At 43.5% G+C, this 22,812-nt stretch overlaps 1 protein-coding gene across 1 annotated transcript in view; it reads right to left on the bottom strand.

Moving 5' to 3' along the window:
* The window catches only part of SLC12A7 (solute carrier family 12 member 7), a 352,177-nt gene that overhangs the window by 91,840 nt on the left and 237,525 nt on the right, over positions 1–22,812 (bottom strand). Inside the window, exon 14 of the mRNA XM_075826873.1 lies at positions 15,116–15,214. Within this exon, the coding sequence (XP_075682988.1) occupies positions 15,116–15,214 (99 nt within the window). The remainder of the gene's footprint in view (positions 1–15,115; positions 15,215–22,812) is intronic.

Below are 22,812 nucleotides of genomic sequence, written 5' to 3'. Positions count from 1 at the left end.
AGTCGTTCTGCTCTACGTCCACGTCTGACCTGCTTCACCTCACCTGACGTCTGCCTGCTACCCAAGTCCCAGCCGAGCCTGCCCAGCTGCTGTCTAAGCTGCCACAGGTACCTATAGAACTATAGACAATCACCTGCTCCCTGTTGGCCAGCTGCCTTACCGCCAAGGCGGTATGGCCTAGTGGGTCCACAGACCCTTTGTGACATCTATATTAAACCTCATTTGCTAAGTGGATGCCCAAACACTCAATGTGTCCAAATCAGCTTGCAATTTACTAACATCTTCTATAGACTGAACAATACTACATAGCTTGGTGTCATCTGCGAAAATAGAAATATTGATAATAATCCCATCCTCTATATCATTCATAAATAAGTTGAATAATAGAAGTCCCCAGCACTGAACCCTGGGGTACACCGCATAACCGGGGACCAGCTCCTGCAGTAGACTATTCCATAAATTCACAGCTCTCACAGTAAAGAAGGCTTGTCGCCTCTGCAGGTTGAACCTTTTTTTCTCCAGACGGAGGGAGTGCCCCCTTGTTTTTTGAGGGGGTGTTACATGGAACAGGATTTCACCATATTTTTTGTATGTGCCATTAATATATTTATATAAATTAATCATGTCCCCCCTTAGTCGTCTTTTTTCAAGGCTAAATAGGTGATATTCTTTTAATCTTTCCTCATAACTTAGATTCTCCATGCCCCTTATTAGCTTCGTTGCTCTTCTTTGTATTTTTTCCAACTCCAGGGCATCCTTTCTATGAACTGGAGCCCAGAACTGAACTGCATATTCTAGATGAGGCCTCACTAATGCTTTGTAAAGTGGTAATAATATATCCCTGTCCCGCGAGTCCATGCCTCTTTTAATAGACGGCAATATCTTGCTGGCCTTAGAAGCAGCAGATTGAGAGTGCAGCATGCTGTTATTTAATGTATGATGTACAAGTACACCCAGATCCTTCTCAACAAGTGACTCCCCCAGTGTAGCTCCCCCTAGGACATATGATGCATGCAGATTGTTGGTACCCAGATGCATAACTTTACATTTATCTACATTAAACATCATTTGCCATGTGGATGCCCGAACACTCAGTGTGTCAAAATCATATTGTAATTTATGAACATCTTCTATTGACTGAACAATACTACATAGCTTTGTGTCGTCTGCAAAAATAGTAATATTAATCCCATCCTCTATATCATTAATAAATAAGTTGAAAAATAGTGGTTCCAGCACTGAACCCTGGGGTACACCACTTATAACCATTCAGAGTAGGAATCATTGACCACAACTCTCTGGATACGGTGCTTGAGCCAATTCTCAATCCAATTACAAACTATACTTTCTAAACCTTTAGGGTATGTTCACACGCACTAATTACGGACGTAATTCGGGCGTTTTTGCCCCGAATTACGTCCGAAAATAGCGCCTCAATAGCGTTGACAAACATCTGCCAATTGAAAGCAATGGGCAGACGTTTCTCTGTTCACACGAGGCGTATATTTACGCGCCGCTGTCAAATGACGGCGCGTAAATAGACGCCCGCGTCAAAGAAGTGACCTGTCACTTCTTTGGCCGTAATTGGAGCCGTTATTCATTGACTCCAATGAATAGCAGCGCCAATTACGTCCGTAATGGATGCGGCGTTCAAGCGCCTGCACATGCCGTTACGGCTGAAATTACGGGGATGTTTTCAGGCGGAAACATCCCCGTAATTTCAGCCGTTACGGACGCTGTCGTGTGAACATACCCTTAGTCCTTAATTTACCCATTAGACGTGTATGAGGGACAGTGTCAAATGCCTTTGCAAAGTCCAAAAACACTATATCCACAGCGGCCCCTCTGTCTAGGCTTTTGCTCACCTCTTAATAAAAACAAATCAGGTTGGTTTGACAACTTCTGTCCTTCGTAAAACCGTGCTGGCTGTCACTTATAATACTATTCTTTGTCACATAATCCTGTATATAGTCCCTCAATAGCCCCTCAAACATTTTCCCCACGATTGAGGTTAAGCGAACGGTTCTATAATTACCCGGGGAAGACCTAGAGCCCTTTACGCAGCATGTGGATGAGTTTTGTTAAATCTCATCCACTATGCTGCTAATGTAATCTGCTGCGTTTTTTCCGGCCAGAAAAAACGCGGCAATTCCGTAGCATGTGGACGAGCCATAAGTTTATACACTCTAACAAAACTGTAATAAAAGGAGACCAAGATGGCTGAATAGGGAAGTACTGAATATATGAAGACAAAAACAAAAAGCATTTAAAATATTGAAGCCTGAGGGTTCAGAAAAAGCATTCCAGATCTCAATAGAAACTCAAGGTTAGCAAAGTTATCCACAGAAATACAAATGGCTAACAATATTAACATGAATTTAATTTTTTTTATTAACTCCTTAACGACTGCCCACCATCTCTTGATGGCAGGCGGAGCAGGTGCTTAGTTTACAGCGACGTCTATTGGCGTCGCTGTAGAAGAGGCTGCTGAGCATTCCTGTGAGGGCTCATCCTCTAAGCAGGAGCTGTAACTTACAGCTCCTGATCTTAGAGCAGCCCGGTAAATACAGCTGGGGTCGGAAAACATTCGGACCCCAGCTGTTTAACCCCGTGGTCCGTTACCGTGGCATGATCAAAGGGAGAAAGGACCCCAGGGCTGGCTGCTCACTATGTGCAGCCCTAACAGCAGCCTGTGTTAAAGTGAGATAGCATAATTTATTAGCATACAGGAGTATGCTGATACATTATAAGTAAAAAGTAAAGATGTATATAAAGTTATCCCTTAATGGGATTAATAAAACAAAACAAAAAAATAAAAAAGTCCCCCCAAAAAAGTCATTATTTTGCATAAAATATATTTCATTGCCCCTACATTAAATAAAAACAAAAAACGTACACATATTAGGTATCTAAACGACCGTTATAACCTGAATAATTAATCGAACAGGTTATTTAGTGTGAAACGTGAACAGGATAAAAAATAAATAAAGAAAAACTATGCCGAGAATCGCTTTTTTCTATATTCACGACATAAAAATATTTTTTTTCTACCCCCAAACTGTGAAAGAAAACAATACAATTTCTCCCGCATAAAACAAGTTCCCATACGGCAACGTCAATGAAAAAATAAAAAAGTTATGGCTGCTGAAATGCAGAGAGGTAAAGACGGAAAAATGTAGCTGGTCATGAAGTCCTTTTCAGGCCCGGTCATTGAGGGGTTAATATATAAACGCCAAAAAGAAAAATCTGATAATATTGGCCCTCTTAACGAAGAGCGATGGATATATTCGTCATCAGTAGGTGCTAGATCCCGCATCGTGACGGATAGATCAGTCACTCTGATCCCGTGGGAACTGCTGCAACTGCCAAAATTGGAGAGAACTCCAATTCCGGCAGTTTAACCCCATAGATGTCACGGTCAATAGAGACCGTGGCATCTAAGGTGTTTGGTGTGATGAGTTCCCATGTCTGCCATCAGTAACTGCCTATTTGGCCATGCCAGTTTTACACTGACAGGCAAAAATGCTTTGGTATACTGAGTACACCAAAGCGTTATATCTGTGATCAGAAGATTGTATTGTGGGACTTTGGCTACATTCACACGACTGTTAAAAAAGGGCCGTCTGAAAATCACACGGCCGTTTTCAGAACAATGGTGTTCTAAGGGTGTTTTCACACGACCGCTTTTAACGGCCTGTGAAATATGTCCTGTTTTTTGCCATTATCAAGGCCAGACAGCCCCAATAAAAGTAAATGGACCAGTTTTTAACGGCCGTCAAGACATGTAACGACTGTTAAAAACGGATCTGTGACATGGGATTCAAGAGGCAAGGGAACTATTGGTTCCCTTGCTGGCAATCGGCGGCGCGATGACCCTGAATGCCCTACACATTCGCCGATGCAGCTCCGTCTTGTTCAGGTGTGGTCTCTATTCTTCACGGGTTCTGCGAAGGCGACGGGATGACGTCATCGCTCTGCCTTCGCAAATCCCGTGAAGACGAAAGACCACACGTGAAGAGGACGGCGCTGCATCTGCGAGTGTGTAGGGCATTCAGCTGAACGTATATTAATAAATGTCGGGCTGTGTGGCATCACCTACAGTGAGCCTGTGTGGCATCTACTGGGAGGGCTGTGCGGCACCATCCACTGGGAGGGCTGTGCGGCACCATCCACTGGGAGGGCTGTGCGGCACCATCCACTGGGAGGGCTGTGCGGCACCATCCACTGGGAGGGCTGTGCGGCACCATCCACTGGGAGGGCTGTGCGGCACCATCCACTGGGAGGGCTGTGCGGCACCATCCACTGGGAGGGCTGTGCGGCACCATCCACTGGGAGGGCTGTGCGGCACCATCCACTGGGAGGGCTGTGCGGCACCATCCACTGGGAGGGCTGTGCGGCACCATCCACTGGGAGGGCTGTGCGGCACCATCTACAGGGAGGGCTGTGCGGCACCATCTACTGGGAGGGCTGTGCGGCACCATCTACTGGGAGGGCTGTGAGGCACCATCTACTGGGAGGGCTGTGAGGCACCATCTACTGGGAGGGCTGTGAGGCACCATCTACTGGGAGCGCTGTGAGGCACCATCTACAGGGAGGCTGTGCGGCACCATCTACAGGGAGGCTGTGCGGCACCATCTACAGGGAGGCTGTGCGGCACCATCTACAGGGAGGCTGTGCGGCACCATCTACAGGTAGGCTGTGCGGCACCATCTACAGGGAGGCTGTGCGGCACCATCTACAGGGAGGCTGTGCGGCACCATCTACAGGGAGGCTGTGCGGCACCATCTACAGGGAGGCTGTGCGGCACCATCTACAGGGAGGCTGTGCGGCACCATCTACAGGGAGGCTGTGCGGCACCATCTACAGGGAGGCTGTGCGGCACCATCTACAGGGAGGCTGTGCGGCACCATCTACAGGGAGGCTGTGCGGCACCATCTACAGGGAGGCTGTGCGGCACCATCTACAGGGAGGCTGTGCGGCACCATCTACAGGGAGGCTGTGCGGCACCATCTACAGGGAGGCTGTGCGGCACCATCTACAGGGAGGCTGTGCGGCACCATCTACAGGGAGGGCTGTGCGGCACCATCTACAGGGAGGGCTGCGAGGCACCATCTACTGGGAGGGCTGCGAGGCACCATCTACTGGGAGGGCTGCGAGGCACCATCTACTGGGAGGGCTGCGAGGCACCATCTACTGGGAGGGCTGCGAGGCACCATCTACTGGGAGGGCTGCGAGGCACCATCTACTGGGAGGGCTGCGCGGCACCATCTACAGGGAGGCTGCGCGGCACCATCTACAGGGAGGCTGCGCGGCACCATCTACAGGGAGGCTGCGCGGCACCATCTACAGGGAGGCTGCGCGGCACCATCTACAGGGAGGCTGCGCGGCACCATCTACAGGGAGGCTGCGCGGCACCATCTACAGGGAGGCTGCGCGGCACCATCTACAGGGAGGCTGCGCGGCACCATCTACAGGGAGGCTGCGCGGCACCATCTACAGGGAGGCTGCGCGGCACCATCTACAGGGAGGCTGCGCGGCACCATCTACAGGGAGGCTGCGCGGCACCATCTACAGGGAGGCTGCGCGGCACCATCTACAGGGAGGCTGCGCGGCACCATCTACAGGGAGGCTGCGCGGCACCATCTACAGGGAGGCTGCGCGGCACCATCTACAGGGAGGCTGCGCGGCACCATCTACAGGGAGGCTGCGCGGCACCATCTACAGGGAGGCTGCGCGGCACCATCTACAGGGAGGCTGCGCGGCACCATCTACAGGGAGGCTGCGCGGCACCATCTACAGGGAGGCTGCGCGGCACCATCTACAGGGAGGCTGCGCGGCACCATCTACAGGGAGGCTGCGCGGCACCATCTACAGGGAGGCTGCGCGGCACCATCTACAGGGAGGCTGCGCGGCACCATCTACAGGGAGGCTGCGCGGCACCATCTACAGGGAGGCTGCGCGGCACCATATACAGGGAGGCTGCGCGGCACCATATACAGGGAGGCTGCGCGGCACCATATACAGGGAGGCTGTGCGGCATCCTATACGAGGAGGCTGTGCGGCATCCTATACGAGGAGGCCATTAAAAACTGACAGACGGACTGGAAATGGATGAAAATTTGGAGACACACTGATGCAAGGCTACATTCACACGACTGCGAAAAAAATGGGCAACTGTCAGTTTTTCATGGCCGTTTTGCATCAGTGTGTTCTAAAATTTTCATCCATTTCCAGTCCAGCTGTCCGTTTGTCATTCATTTGCGATCCGTTTTTCATGGCCATTAAAAAAAATGTATGGATTTTATTTGTCAGGGCTTTTTTTTTGTCCCAACCCGCTTAAAACTTCACAGTGCCCATGTAGATAGTGCTCACATAGATAGTGCCAGTGCCAACAAAGTACCACAGTGCCCACATATAAAGTCACAGTGCCAACACAGGTAGTGCCACGCAGTGCCCATGTAGATAGCATCAGTTTCCCCTGTAGATCGTGCCACACTCCCTACATAATGTCACACACCCTCCTGTAGATAGCACCACACCCCTGTAGGTAGCGCCACTGAAGCTCCCTTTAGGAGTGGAATCCCCAACCAGAGTGTTGCCAACGCTCTGGCTGGGGATTCCTCTGCCCCTGACATCTCTGTCCATATATGAAAAGTGACGTCAGGGGCTCCCTCTAAGAAAGGAAACCACGGTTATAGTGTCGTCAATGCTCTAGAAGGGATTCCGCTCCAGGAGGAGCCCCTGATGTCAATGTCCATATATGGACAGTGATGTCAAGGGCTTTCTCAAGACAGGACTCCCTGGCCAGAGACCTTGTGATGCTCTTGCTGGGGAATCCGCTTCTAGATGGAGCCCCTGAGGTCACTGTCCATATAAGGACAATGACGATAGGGGCTCCTCCTGGAGCGGAATCCCTGGCTAGAGGATGCCGATGCTCTATCCAGGGATTCTGCTCCAGGAGGAGCCCCTGACATTACGTTATATGGACAGTGAGGTCAAGTGCTTCCTCGAGATCAGCAATCAAAGTAGCGCTGTGTCCAGGGAGTCCACGGCCAGAATTCACAAGTATTGATTCCTGAAAAACGGCCATTAAAAACGGATCCATTGAGTTCTACGGTCGCCGTCGGGCCGTCAAAATCAGCCAAAAATAGGACATGTCCTATTTTTTGACAGCCAGTATTCACGGGCCATTATAAAAGCGTGTGAATTCATCCACAGAACTTCATTGTTGTGAAATCGGTCATGTAACGGCTGTTAACCGCTGCCCGACCGCCCACAGTAAATTCACGTCGGCACTTGCTGGGCTCTGTGCAGCGCCGACGTGAATTCACGGTGGGTGTTAAAAGCGCGATCCGGTTGTCTCAGAGCATCGCTGACACCCGGATCGCGCTGTTAACCCCTGCCTCTGGTCCGGAGACATGACCGGGACCTAATTGGTTCAGGTCCCGGTCATGTGATCGCAGGGAAAGTTTGTTGTTACAACAAACTTTCCCAGGGACCGATTGCAGGTGCTGCAGTCAGTTATAAGTCAGAACCGGAGGCCATACAACGGCCCCCGGGTCTGCCATGCACAGCAGCCTATGAGAACCAGCCGGAGGCCGGTCCTCATAAGCTTCCTGTCAGTGTGACTCTCAGCGTCACACCGACAGTTTAAAATAGGTTACACTACCTAGGTAGTGTAATGTATTATAGCAGCGATCAGTGCTGCCAGTCTTCAAGTAAAACAAGTAAAAAAAAAAGAATAAAAATGTTTTATAAAAGTGTAAAAACAAGTTATAAGTTACAAAAAAAAAAATGCTTTTTTCCTATAATAAGTCTTTTATTATAGGAAAAAAATGAAAATGTTAAAAAAAGTACACATATTTGGTATCACAGCGTTCATAACGACCCAAACTATAAAACTATAATATTATTTTTCCCGCACGGTGAACAGCGCAAAAAAAATAATTAAAAAACAATGTCAGAATCACTATTTTTTTGGTCATCAACCCTCCAAAAATATAGAAAAAGTGATCAAAAAGTCGCATGTACCCTAAAATAGTACCAATAAAAACTGCATATCAGTGGAAAATTTTAATTTTCACTTTGCACCATCCGCTGCGCATTAACGCCTTCGCACACCACGACTTAATAGCATGTCGTGGTGCGGGGGGTTATATATGGAGCGGTCACATGCGCTGCGCTCGCTCCATATTCTGCAGGTGTCCGCTGTGTATTACAGCTGACACCCGGGACTAATGGACAGGAACAGCGATCGCGCTGTTACAGGAGCCTGTAAAAATGATATTATACTGCAATACATTAGTACTGCAGTGTATTGTACCAGCGACCTAATGATCACTCGTTCCAGTCCCCTAAAGGGACTTTTGGGAGGTTTCCACTGTTTTGGTACCTCAGGGGCTTTGCAAATGCGACATGACACCTGAAAACCATTCCAGCTAAATTTGAGCTCCAAAAGCCAAATATTGTTCCTTCCCTTCTGAGTCTTGCCGTGGGTCCAAACAGCAGTTTATTACCACATATGGCGTATTGCTGTAATCAGGACAAATTGCTTTACAAATTTTTGGGTCATTTTTCTCTTTTATTCATTGTAAAAATGAAACATTTCTATGTTTTTTCAGAAAAAAGTAGATTTTCATTTTCACGGCCTAATTCCACTAAATTCAGCAAAAAAACTGTGGGGTCAAAATGCTAACTATACCCCAAGAAAAATTCCTTGAGGGGTGTAGTCTACAAAATGGGGTCACTTTTGGGGGGTTTCCACCGTTTTGCTCCCTCCAGGGCATTGCAAACGCGACATGGCACTGAAAACCAATCCAGCAAAATCTGCGCTTCAAAATCCAAATGGTGCTCCTTCCTTTCTGAGCTCTGCCGTGGGTCCAAACAGCAGTTTAGTACCACATAAGGGGTATTGCTGTAATCAGGAGTAGTAGCTTTACAAGTTTTGGGGTGCTTTTTATTCTTTATTCCTTGCAAATATTTTTTTTTATATTTTTTCAGAAAAAAAAGTAGATTTTCACTTTCACAGGCAAACTCCAATAAATATAGCAGAAGACCTGTGGGGTCAAGATGCTAACTATACCTCTAGATAAATTCCTTGAGGGGTGCAGTTTCCAAAACCGTGTCACTTTTGGGGGATATCCACTGTTTTGGCACTACAAGACCTCTTCAAACCCGACATGGTGCCTAAAATATATTCTAAAAAAAGGAGGCCACAAAATCCACTAGGTGCTCCTTTGCTTCTGAGGCCGGTATTTCAGTCCATTATCACACTATCGCCACATGTGGGATATTTCTAAAAACTGCAGAATCTGAGCAATAAATATTGTGTTGCGTTTTTCTGGTAAATCCTTCTGTGTTACAGAAAAAAATGTATTACAAATAAATTGCAGCAAAAAAAAAAAAATTTGTCAATTTCCCCTCTACATTGCTTTAATTCCTGTTAAACGCCTAAAGGGTTAAGAAACTTTCTGAATGCTATTTTGAATACTTTGAGGGGTGCAGTTTTTAATATGGGGTGATTTATGGGGTCTATCTAGTACATAAAGCCCTCAAAGCCGCTTTAGAACTGAACTGGTCCCTGTAAAAATCGCCTTTTAACATTTTCTTGAAAATATGAGAAGTTGCTGGTAAAGTACTAAGCCTTGTAACGTCCTATAAAAATAAAATAATGTTCAAAAAACTATGCAAATATAAAGTAGACATATGGAATATGTGAAATAGTAATACCACACAAAATAGTTACTATCTGTTTTACAAGCAGATACATTTAAAATTTGAAAAATCATAATTTTTGCACATTTTCTCTAAATTTTGGTGTTTTTCAGAAATAAGCAATTCATTTATTGACCAAATTTTTCCACTAATATAAAGTACAATATGTCACGAGAAAACAATCTCAGAATCGCTTGGATAGGCAAAAGCATTCCAGAGTTATTACCACATAAAGTGACACATGTCAGATTTGAAAAAAATGGGGCTGGTCCTGAAGGCCAAAATGAGCTCGGTCTTGAAAGGGTTAAAAAAAATGTCCGTTCTTCACAGTTGTGTGAATGTAGCCTTAGAAAGAAAATTAAAACCAGTTAAATAAAGTTTATGAAAAGAGAAAAAAAAAAAAAAAGTGGTTTTATCTACAGTAGCAAATATCTACAGCATTCCTCCCTCCTCCTGTGATGCGGCAGGCAATGAAGAGAGAGAACATCGCGGGCGCGGTGCAGTGTGCAAGCCATGTTCTCTGTCGTACTGGTGACTAAATTCACATGTTTTAATACTAAGCTTTGCTGCCGCACAGCTTAGTATTGGAATACATGAATTCATGGTATTAAACCGTTTGTGGGGGGCACAGTTTTGAAATTCTGATGCATCGTGCAACCCCGCTTAACACAGAAGGACGTACAGCGGCGTCTATCAATATTTAATTTGCTCAAAGCCGCTGGCCAGATGGAATTCATCCACATGTATTAAGGGAATTGAGTTCAGTAAAGGACAAACCATTGTACGTATCTCATCTTCTAAAACTCTCTTGTAAGGGTATGTTCACACGCAGAGTCAAAACGTCTCAAAATACGGAGCTGTTTTCAAGAGAAAACAGCTCCTGATTTTCAGACGTTTTTGTGGCATTCGATTTTCGATGCGTTTTTTACGGCTGTTTTTGGAGCTTTTTTCAATAGAGTCTATGGAAAATGGCTCCAAAAACGTCCCAAGAAGTATCCTGCACTTATTTTTCGCGTGCCGTTTTTTTACGCGTAGAGAAACGCCGTCAAAAACGCTCCGATTTCTCTGCCGTTTTTCGGCTGTTTACGGCCTGAAAAACGGCCATAAATAGGCCGTGTGAACATACCCTAACAGGATCAATGCCACAGGATTGGAGGACGGTTGATGTTTTATCAATATTTAAGAAGGATAAGAAAGTGGAGCCGAGTTACTACCATCCAGTAAGTTTGACATATGTGGTATGTAAAATATTTTAAGGTTTTCTAAGAGATGAACTGCAAAAGTATAAAGTGGAAAATAATAAAATAACCGATAATAATATTATAATAATAAAATGCCTAACTAACATGCTCGGTTTCCATGAGGAGGTAAGTGCAAATCTGAATGTTGGTTATGCAATGTTTAGATTTTGCAAAAAGCATTTGATACTGTACCACACAACAGTCTTTTTCTGAAGCTACAGAGGCCGGTACTGGGGGACCATGTACATTGCATTCGAAAAGTCTTCAGACCCTTTAACTTTTTAAAAATGTTGCTATGTTGAGGCCTTCATATACAAGTTGCCAAATTAGGCCTCAATTTTACATGGTACTCTTTCACTCCTGAGCCCTGTCAAATGTCCAGGCAAAAGATTAGTGCCACATGTAGGATGTTTCTGTGTTTCTAAAACCGGGAAACGCAGCATAAAAATTAGAGAGCTGTCTTGTTATGGTGGCACAAGCTGGGCACCACATATTGGCATATCTATGGAAAAAAATCCCATTTTCACTCTGCAACATCGAGTGCATACGAATTTCTGAAAAACACCTTTGGGGTTAACATGCCCACTACACCCTTAGGTGAATACCTTGAGGGGTGTGGTTTCCAATATGTGGTCACTTGTGGGGGGTCTCCACTGCTTTGGAACCACAGGGGCTTTGCAAATGCAACATAGCGCCCAGAAACCAATCCAGCAATATCTGCACTCCAAAAGCCAAATGGTACTACTTCGCTTCGGAGCCCTGCCGTGTGCCCAAAAAGCAGTTTATTACCACATATAGGGTATTGCCGTACTCGGGAGAAATTGCTTTACAAATTTTGAGCTAAAGCTACGTCTTATTGAAGAAAAGGGATTCTTTTAATTTTCACTGCCCAATTCTAATAAATTCTATGAAACACCTGTGGGGTCAAAATGCTCACTATACCTCCAGATATTTTCCTCAATGGGTGTAGTTTCCAAAATGGGGTCACTGCTTTGTCCCCTCAGGAGCTTTGCAAATGTGAGATGGCATCCGCAAACCATTCCGGCTAAATTTGAGCACCAAAAGCCAAATTGCGCTCTTTCCCTTCTGAGCCCTGTCGTGTGTTCAAACAGCCGTTTATGACCACATGTGGGGTATTGTTTTACTCGGGAGAAATTGCTTTACACATTTTGGGGTGCTTGTTTCCCTTTAGTCCTGGTGGAAATTAAAAACAATTAGCTAAACCTACATTTTCTTTTAAAAAAATGTAGATTTGAATTTTTACGGCCTACTTCCAATCATTTCTGCAATGAACCTGTGAGGTCAAAATACTCACTATACCCCTAGATCATTTCCTTGAGGTATGTAGTTTCCCAAGTGGGGTCACTTTTGGGGGATTTCCACTGTTTTGGCACCGCAAGAGCCCTTCAAACATGACATGGTGCCTAAAATATATTCTAATAAAAAGGAGCCCCGAAAAAATCCTCTAGATGTGCCTTTGCTTCTGAGGCCGGTGCTTCAGTCTATTACCACACTAGGGCCACATGTGGGATATTTTGTAAATCTGCAGGACCTGGGTAATAAATATGGAGTTGCATTTCTCTGGTAAAACTTTCTGTGTTACAAAAAAAATGAATTTCTCAAAAAAAAAAAAAATTACATTTGTGAATTTCACCTCTACTTTGCTTTAATTCCTGTGAAAAATCTAAAGGGTTAAGAAACGTTCTAAATGCGGTTTTGAATACTTCGAGGGGTGAAGTTTTTAAAATGGGGTGACTTATTGGGGGTTTCTAATATATAAGGCACTAAAAGCCACTTCACAACTGAACTGGCCCCTGTAAAAATAATCTTTTGAAATTTTCTTGAAAATGTGAGAAATTGTTGCTAAAGCTCTAAGCCTTGTAACGTCCTAGAAAAAGAAAAGGATGTTCAAAAAACAATGCAAATCTAAAGACGACATATGGGGGATGTTAATTAGCAACAATTTTGTGTGGTATAACTGCCTGTCTCACAAGCAGATACATTTAAATTTAGAAAAATGCTAATTTTTGCCTTTTTTTGTGCAAAATTTTGGTGTTTTTCACAATTAAATACTGAATCTAATCGAGCAAATTTTGCCAGTAACAAAGTCCAATGTGTCACGAGAAAACAATCTCAGAATCGCTTGGATAGGTAAAATAATTCAGAAGTTTTTACCACATAAATTGAAACATGTCAGATTTGAAAAATGAGGCTCTGTCAGGAAGGTCAAAAGTGGCCAAAGAGGGAAGGGGTTAAAAGACAAAAAACTGCTGGAAATAGATCACTCTGTGTAATGAATCACTTTTTGAATGAATTCCTGAAATAAATTAACTTTTTGATGATATTCTAATTCATTGAGAAGGACCTTGTATAGTGCAACGATCCAATCACTGGTTCAAGTCCCCTAGGGATTAATAAAAAAGTAAAAACCTGTTATATAGGGGTATTTTTTAATGAACAAAAAACATAAAAAAATTGTAACGTTAGAAAAAACCGCCTTCCCATTTCCCCCCTAAAGCATGGTAAGATAAATAAATAAACATAACTGGTATCACCAAAAACTGGTGTTTTTCTTGGTCACCTCATCTCCTACAAAAAAATGGAATAAAAAGTGATAAAAAAACTTGCATGTTCCGTAAAAAATATGCCCTAATGCCGCTCAATCAACGGAAACAAAGTTATAGCTCTCAGAATTTGGCGACACAAAATACATTTTCAGAGTTAGATTTTTCCTTGTAAACGTAGTTAAATATAAAAAAAAACTATATAAATTTGGTAGCACCATAATCTTATTGACCCGCAGAATAAAGTTAACATGTCATTTTAATTGCACGGTGAATGCAATTATGGAATCACAGTTTTTTTAATTTTCTACCCCACAAATATTTTTTTTCCCCTAGTACATTATATGGTAAAATAAATGATGCCATGAAAAACTACGACACGACCCGTAAAAATCAAGCCCTCATGGCCAGTGCGCCGGCAGGGGTGTGTGTGTGGCAACATCTACAAAGGGGTAGTGTGGCAGTTCCTACAAAGGGGTCGTGCGGCAGTATCTACAGAGGGCACTGCGGCAGTATCTACAGAGGGCACTGCGGCAGTATCTACAGAGGGCACTGCGGCAGTATCTACAGAGGGCACTGCGGCAGTATCTACAGAGGGCACTGCGGCAGTATCTACAGAGGGCACTGCGGCAGTATCTACAGAGGGCACTGCGGCAGTATCTAACACATAAAGCAAAACTATTATAAGGCCCTAATCACATCACATTATTGCCCTACGTTTATCATGTACATCGGAAAACCTTCATAGAACTCCATAATCCTAGTAGAGGTTCTCCCCTGAAACTCCAGCCCAGGGAAGGCGCATACAGAGAGGGAAGAACACTACAGCATAGCGGGCTAACGCTTACAGTAAGGTAAGTGTTACATATTAAAAAGTTTTTCATTTTATAAAAAAGGGACACATAGAAAAATGTTTTTTTTTAATCTTTACAGGATACACTGGCTTTCACTGTCCGAAACCGCCTGGAATATCCATAACCAACCCTAGACCACCATCTATAATGTGTATATATATATATATATATATATATATATATATATATATATATAAATATATATGCTAACTCTTTCATCACCTTGGACCAAGGGGGAGGAAAACCGGATATAACCGATGGTGTGTTATACACTAGCCATGTTTTACTGTGTGCTACAGGGTACACTGGCTTTCACTGTCCGAAACCGCCTGGAATATTAGATAGTAATCCATAACCAACCCTAGACCACCATGTATAATGTGTATGTGTGTATATATATATATGCTAACTCTTTCATCACCTTGGACCAAGGGGGAGAAAAACCTGATATAACCGATGGTGTGTTATACACTAGCCATGTTTTACTGTGTGCATTGGTTAAAGTGTACCTCTAGCTATAATTTTTTTTAGAAAACACTTCCTAATATATTGTTGAACAATTTTATTAATGCAATTAGATTAAATGGGCCAGAATAGGGGCATTTAAGAACTATAAATATTTTGCACTTGCCCCATTGGTAAAAGAAAGGGTGAAAATGGAGAAACAGAAAAGAGGAAGAATGAATAAAAACTGAAATCATAAAGGATATTAAATAAATAGAAATGCTGCACAAACACTTACCAATGATAGTATTTAAATCGTGGTCTCCAATTTGGTGTTCGCAATAATGTTTGCAATGCACAGGCCAAATTAACAAACATGTAACACATCAGGAAAAACCTACGAAGAAAACAAAGAATTTATATATAAAGAGAACAAACTTCCCCAATAGTGTTGAATTGAATCTAATTTCTAAAGATTAGACAATATTATCGAAGAGGAGAAATTCCTTATATTTATTTAACTTTTAGGTTGGAACCCGACAAAGAGTGCACAACACTCAGCCTAAGGCCGGGTTTCCACATAGCGTAAACACTGCTGAATTTCCGCAACGGAATTCTGTATTCCGCAGCATTTACAGTAGCAGCAGAGTGGATGCGATTTTGTAAATCTCATTCCCAAGCTGCAGAAAAAGACCGCAGTGTAAACATTAACAACTTGACCTGCGGTGCGGAATTTAATTCTACAGCATGTCAATTTATGCTGCGTTTTGGTTGATTTTCCGTTGCGTATTTTCCCCATTGAACTCAAAAGGGATGCAAAAACTGCAACAGAAAGCCAAGTATTGCGTCTTTTGCAGCGTAATCTCAGTATTTACACTGCAAAAATTGCAACTCTGTAAAAAAAAATAAAAAAATCATACTTATCCAGAACGCCCTCCTTCTTCCTGCAGTCTGCCCTCCTGGGATGACGTTGCATCCCATGTGACCACTGCAGCCAATCACAGGCTGAAGCGCCACATGGGATGCAACGTTATCCAGGGAGGCTGGAGCAGACATCAGAGGAGGGAGGGGGTAAGTATGAACGGCTTTCTTCCGCACCATGCAGTTAGATTTTTCGGACGGAAAGTCCTGCAGTTTCAAGGTCGGACATGCTGCATGCTTTTTACGCAGAGTATTCGCCCGGTGGGAACATGGCCTAATAGAAATGCATGGTTTTGTACAAAAGTGCGATTTACCGATTTTTAGGACATAACTTTTCTCTAGATGCAGCCAGATTTACTATGAGGATTTTAAAAAGCTGTGAAACTACTTTTAAATGGAGTAATCTTAAGGGTATATTTGTTGCAGAAAGTTCTTTGATTGGCTCATTGATATAAATGCAGAAATCTATTCACATGCTGCAGAAACATCGCCATTCAGAAGTACGGAAAGGATTTTGCATACAAATCTGCCACGTGTGAACATACTGTACTTTTACAATTCCCTGAGATGAAAAGGAGTTCTTCTGGAAGAAGTGGTACACTGTAGCCAAAAAACTTTCCATAGTGTTATTATTATATCTCGAGTCAAACTGGTTTCCCAATAAACCCAGTGGTGGATTACCATGGGCAGATAGGGCAACTGTCTGGGGCCCAAGGCTCTGGGGGGCCCACGGCTCCAGGGCCCCACCCGCCCCTGAAATGTGCCAAACAATGGCGGCACAGGGAGTCACAGGCTCTATGTGCCACTATATGCTTTTGTAGGCCATTGCCTGGTTTAGGCCTGCGGCCTACAAGAAACCAGGAGCACACTGATGACGTCAGCGGCCCAACACAATAACATCACTGCATCAAACCTCCTGCTCCAGGCCGCTAAACTCAAAGCGGGAAGTTAGTGACCCCGGTCAGATTTTCTATCTATTAGGTGAGTATAATGTTTTTGTTTTTTTTTCAGTGGTGCAAAAGGGGCATAAAAATGGGAACACTATTTATAGGGAGCATAAAGGACTGGGGGCATACAAAAGGGGGAATTCTTACTGTGGGGGCATTCTTACTGTAGAGCATTAAAGAGGAGGCAATCTTACTATGGAGGCATAAAAGGGAACACTTACTGTTGGGACATAAAAAGGGCATTATTGCTGAGTGGGCATAAAAGGAGGCATTATTACTGAGTAGGCAATAAAAGGGGGCATTATTACTGTGGGGCAATATTATTGTGTGGGCATAAAAGGGACATTATTACGGAGTGGGCAGTAAAGCGGTACCATCACTGTGTGGGTTATAAAGGGGACAACAATTTGTTAGGAATATCTCCAGCCATTACCACCTCCAGCCGCAAGAGGCCACTATATCCCATTGAACTTGCCCTTTTCCAAGATGACCAGTTTTACCTCGGAAGAATCCATCTTGGTTCCTATCTTGGCCTATAAATAGGTACTTCCTCAATTAAGCCTTTGCTTGAGTATTTGTTTGCTCTGCTCCTGCTGCCTTGCATTTGCTCCTGTTTGAAATTGCTGACTACCACCTGTGTACCGACCCGGTTTCACCTGACTACTTGCTTGTGTACTGACCCGGCTTCATCTGACTACCTGCTTGTGTACCGACCCTGCTTCATCTGAGTACATGCTTGTGTACCGGCCCGCCTTCATCTGACTATCTGCTTGTATACCAAGATGGCTTCATTTGACTACCTGCTTGTGTGCCATGCCTGCTACATCTGTAGAGTCTGTTTGAAATCAGCTATTCAGCCAAAAGGATGCAGCTTAATACACCAGTATCGTGAAAAAATACTCAAGGCTAAAAAATGGATCCTGCTGAAGACATACCTGTTAAGCGATGTGTAGCAGGTTTAAGCACTATGTTAATTGAATGCCAGAGTGAATTAATATCCTTGAAGAATAGTTTTGCTGCCCTTGAGGTACGTGACTCAGTAGGTTCCAGTCTGTTTGCAAAAGATCCGGGATGAACATAACAGTTTTCAGGAATTTATAACTAAATTATCTCAGAAAGAAAGATGTATTTCCAAATTGGAGAAAATAGTCAGCGAATATCTGACATTTTTTAATCTCCGTTACAAGATCAGGCCATATTGCAGAAACCACTATCCCCTTAGACAAAATAGTTTCAGGATGAATATCGGGGACCTGTGAGGAATAGAAACTTTGAGCAAAGGAGTCGGTCCTGATATTTTTAGACCCGGGTCTGTAGGTTACAATAAAGTCAAATCTGGTAAAGAACAAGGCCCACCTAGCCTGTCTAGGATTGAGTCTTTTGGCTGATTCTAAAAAAGTCAGGTTTTTATGGTGTCCGTACAGAAATTTGATGTCTAGCCCCCTCTACAATGTGGCGTCACTTTTCAAATGCCCACTTAATAGCAAGACGCTCACGATTACCTATATCCTAATTTTTCGCAGTGGCGGAAAATTTGCGAGAAAAAAAAAGCACAGGGACGCAAATTAGTCAATACATCAAATCCTTGAGACAACACAGCCCCCACACCTATTGCTGAGGCATCAACCTCAGCAATAAAGGGGCTAGAAAGGTCAGGTTAAACCAGTACAGGCGCTTCTATAAAACACTGTTTTAAGGTTTCGAAAGCAGAGACGGCACTAGGAATCCAATTTACAAAGTCAGAACCCACTTTCGTAAGTTCCTTCAAAGGTTTGGCAATGGAGGAAAAATTATGAATACATTTTCGGTAATAATTAGCAAAACCCATGAACCTCTGCAGAGCTTTTAGTGAAGTGGGTCGGACCCAATCAAGAACCGCTTGAACCTTAGCGGAGTCCATGCGAAAATGATGAGGAGAAAGAACATACCCCAAGAAATTAACCTCCTAAACTCCAAAAATAAATTTTTCAAATTTCGCGTAAAGACAATTTTCCCTCAGCACTTGGACGGATCTTAAATGTTGAACATGAGAGGACCAAATCAGAAGAAAACACAAGAATATCATCCAGATACACAAGCCCAAGGCGCCCAATAAAATTTCTGGAAATATCATTAACCAGGTTCTGAAAAACCGCTGGAGCATTACTTAAACCAGGGGTGGGAAACCTTTTTTCAGCCAAGGGCAATTTGGATATTTATAACATCATTCGCAGGCCATACAAAATTATTAACTTAAAAGTTAGGCGGCTATATTTGGTCAAACATTTAATTAACTCCCCCCTAATGTGATGGCTGGAATAGGTTCTCTTTGGTGAGGCGCGTGATGTTGGCCGGTATTGATATTGCTACTGTGTCGGTCAGTCTAGAGCGCAGTCGACTTTCTGCAGTGGTAAGTTTTGAAAATAACTGCTTGCAGCAGTAAGTTGTTCCGACTTACTTACTTAAAGTGGTTTTCTCATCAGGGACATAAATGACATATCCACTGGATAGGTCATAAATGTTAGCTAAATGCGGGTCCCACCTCTGTGACCCGCACCTAGTTCTAGAAAGGGGCCATATAAACCCAGTTCTACTGCGATGTGTTCCGGCTGATTTACAACCATGGAGAAGAAAGCAGCGCAGCTAGCTGAGTTACGCTGTTTCCGTAAGTCCCACAGTAGTGAATGGCAGTTACATAAGCAGCGTAGCTTGCGAGTTACACTGTTTCCGTAACTACTATTCAGTTCTATGGGACTTACGGAAACTGCGTAGCTCAGCAAACTACACCGTTTTCTTCCTGGTCGGAAATCACACAAGTCAGCCACAACACAAAGAGGTAGAACAGGATTTAGGAGGCCCCGTTCTAGATATAGATCTGGGACCCGCATCTATCGGACATTTATGACATATGTGGATATATCATAAATGTCCTTGATGGAAAAAAAACCTTTAAGTCACCTGAACTCACTTAGAGTGAGTAGGGCGGGCGGATGGACAAAGCCAAGGAGGGTACGACATGGCAGCAGCGGTGGTAAGAGTGAGGTTGGCGAGTGCTGTGATGGGAGTGGACCAATCCAGTCACCTGACCTCATGTCACTAACGTTAGTTCAGGTAACTGGACTGTGCCGGACAGTGAGTGGACCAGTTCGGTCACCTGACCTCACGTCACTGACTCCGGTCAGGTTACTGGACTGGTCCTCTCTTGGGCCGGCACGCACCGACCTCACTCAGATCGCCGCCAACATAGTTGGCTCCGTCTGTCTGTCCTTCTGCTCCTAAATGAGAGTAGGACGAATGGCGCCAAATAGCGAATTACATAGTGGCAGCGCGGTCTAAGTGAGGACGAGCCAGAGCAAATGATCTTGTGGGCCTTATACGGCCCGCAGGCCAGATGTTACCCACCCCTGACTTAAACCAAAGGGCATGACCAAATACTTAGAATGACCATCTGGATTATTAAACGCGGTCTTCCACTCATCCCCTCTGCAGATACAAACCAAATTGTAGGCCCCGTGCAAATTCAGTTTACAGAACAATCTGGCTCCAGAGATCTGATTAAACAGGTCCAGGATGAGTGGAAGAGGAAGCGGATTCTTAACGGTAGTTGATACATGGTCTTAAATTGCCATCCTTCTTTTCAACTAAGAAAAAACCTGCACCCACCGGAGAAGTAGATGGACAAATAGGACCCTAACGGAGACTGTCTTTAATGTAATCTTTCATGACTTGTCTTTCTGGAGCAGGAAGATTATAAAACCGCCCCTTCGGCAGCTTAGCATTAGGGAGGAGTACAATGGGGCAGTCATACGGCCTATGAGGAGGGAGAGATTCACAACAGATTTCAGAAAATACATACTCAAAATCTTGAATACACTCCGGCAACGATAGTGCATTGCAAGATACGTTAGTAGTAGATAAAGACATGCAAAAATTCCACTTAACCCCTTCCCTCTTTGGCCACTTTTGACCTTCCTGACAGAGCCTCATTTTTCAAATCTGACATGTTTCACTTTATGTGGTAATAACTCCGGAATGCTTTTACCTATCCAAGCGATTCTGAGAATGTTTTCTCGTGACACATTGGACTTTATGTTACTGGCAAAATTTGCCCGATACATTCAGTATTTGTGAAAAACACCAAAATTTAGCGAAAAATTGCAAAAATTAGCATTTTTCTCAATTTAGATGTATCTGCTTGTAAGACAGGCAGTTATACCACACAAAAATGTTGCTAACTAACATCCCCCATATGTCTACTTTATATTGGCATCATATTTTGATCATCATTTTATTTTTCTAGGACGTTACAAGGCTTAGAACTTTAGCAGCAATTTCTCACATTTTCAAGAAAATGTCAAAATGCTATTTTTACAGGGGCCAGTTCAGTTGTGAAGTGGCTTTGAGGTCCTTAGATATTAGAAACCCCCAATAAGTCACCCCATTTTAAAAACTGCACCCATCAAAGTATTCAAAACAGCATTTAGAAAGTTTCTTAACACTTTAGACATTGCGCAGAAATTAAGGCAAAGTAGAGGTGAAATTTACAAAGTTCATTATTTTTTTCCAGAAATTCATTTTGAATCCATTTTTTTTTGTACCACAGAATGTTTTACCCAAGAAATGCAACTCAATATTTATTGCCCAGGTTCTGCAGTTTTAGGAAATATCCCACATATGGCCCTAGTGTGCTACTGGACTGAAACACCGGCCTCAGAAGCAAAGGAGCACCTGGTGGATTTTGGGCCTCCTTTTTATTAGAATATATTTTAGGCACCATATCCGCTTTGAACAGGTCTAGTGGAACTAAAACAGTGGAAACCCCCCAAAAGTGACCCCATTTGGGAAACTACACCCTCGAGGAATTTATCTAGGGGTGTAGCAAGCATTTTGACCGGCCAGTTTTTTTGCAAACATTTTTGGAACTAGGCCATGAAAATGAAAATCTACATTTTTTCAAATAAAATGTAGGTTTAGCTAATTTTTTTTCATTTCCAAAAGAACTAAAGTAGAAAAAGCACCACAACATTTGTAGAGCAATTTCTCCCGAGTAAAACAATACCCCACATGTGCTAATAAACGGTTGTTTGGACACACGGCAGGGCTTAGAATGGAAAGTGCGCCATTTGGCTCTTGGAGCTCAAATTTAGCAGGAATGGTTTGCGGAGGCCATGTCACATTTGCAAAGCCCCTGAGGGGACAAAACAGTGGAAACCCCCAACAAGTGACCCCATTTTGGAAACTACACCCCATGAGGAAATTATCTAGGGGTGTAGCAAGCATTTTGACCAGCCAGTTTTTTTACAGAACTTATTCTAAGTAGGCCGTAAAAATGAAAATCTACATTTTTTCAAAGGAAATGTAGGTTTAGGTATTTTTTTTTCATTTCCACAAGGACTGAAGGAGAAAAAGCACCACAACATTTGTAAAGCAACTTCTCCCGAGTAAAACAATACCCCACATGTGGTCACAAACATCTGTTTGGACACACGGTAGGGCTCAGAATGGAAGGAGCACCATTTGGATTTTGGAATGGTTTCTGGGTGTCATGTCATACTTGCTGAGCCCCTGTAGTACTAGTACAGTGGAAACACCCCAAAAGTGACTCCATTTGGGAAACTGCACCCCCTGAGGAATCATCTAGGGGTATAGTGAAAATTTTGATCCCAAAGGTTTTTTGCTGAATTAATTAGAATTAAGCCATGAAAATGAAAAATAATTTTTTTTTCCAACAAGATGTAGTTTTAGATACACATTTTTCATTTTTGCAAGGAATAGAGAAGAAAAAGCACCCCAACATTTGTAAAGTAATTTCTCCCGAGTACAGTAACGCCCCATATGTGGTTATAATCGGCTGTTTACGTATATGGGAGCATTCAGAAGAAAAGGAGCGGTATTTATCTTTTGGAGCGTAGATTTTGCTGGAATGGTTTGCGGACAGCATGTTGCATTTGCAAAACCACTGATGTACCAAACAAAAGTGACCCCGTTTTAGAAACTACACCCCTAAAGGCATTTATCAAGGGGTGTAGTGAGAATTTAGACTCCACAGGTGTTTTTCAGAAATGAATACACAGTGGATGGTGCAAAGTGAAAATTGCAATTTCTCCACTGATCTGCCCATTCACCGCACAAGATGTTGTGCCCCTAG

The sequence above is a fragment of the Rhinoderma darwinii genome, chromosome 5 (assembly GCF_050947455.1).
Source record: "Rhinoderma darwinii isolate aRhiDar2 chromosome 5, aRhiDar2.hap1, whole genome shotgun sequence".
NCBI lineage: Eukaryota > Metazoa > Chordata > Amphibia > Anura > Rhinodermatidae > Rhinoderma > Rhinoderma darwinii.
The sequence above is the reverse complement of the archived record's forward strand: the minus strand, read 5'-3'. Positions and strand labels throughout refer to the sequence as shown.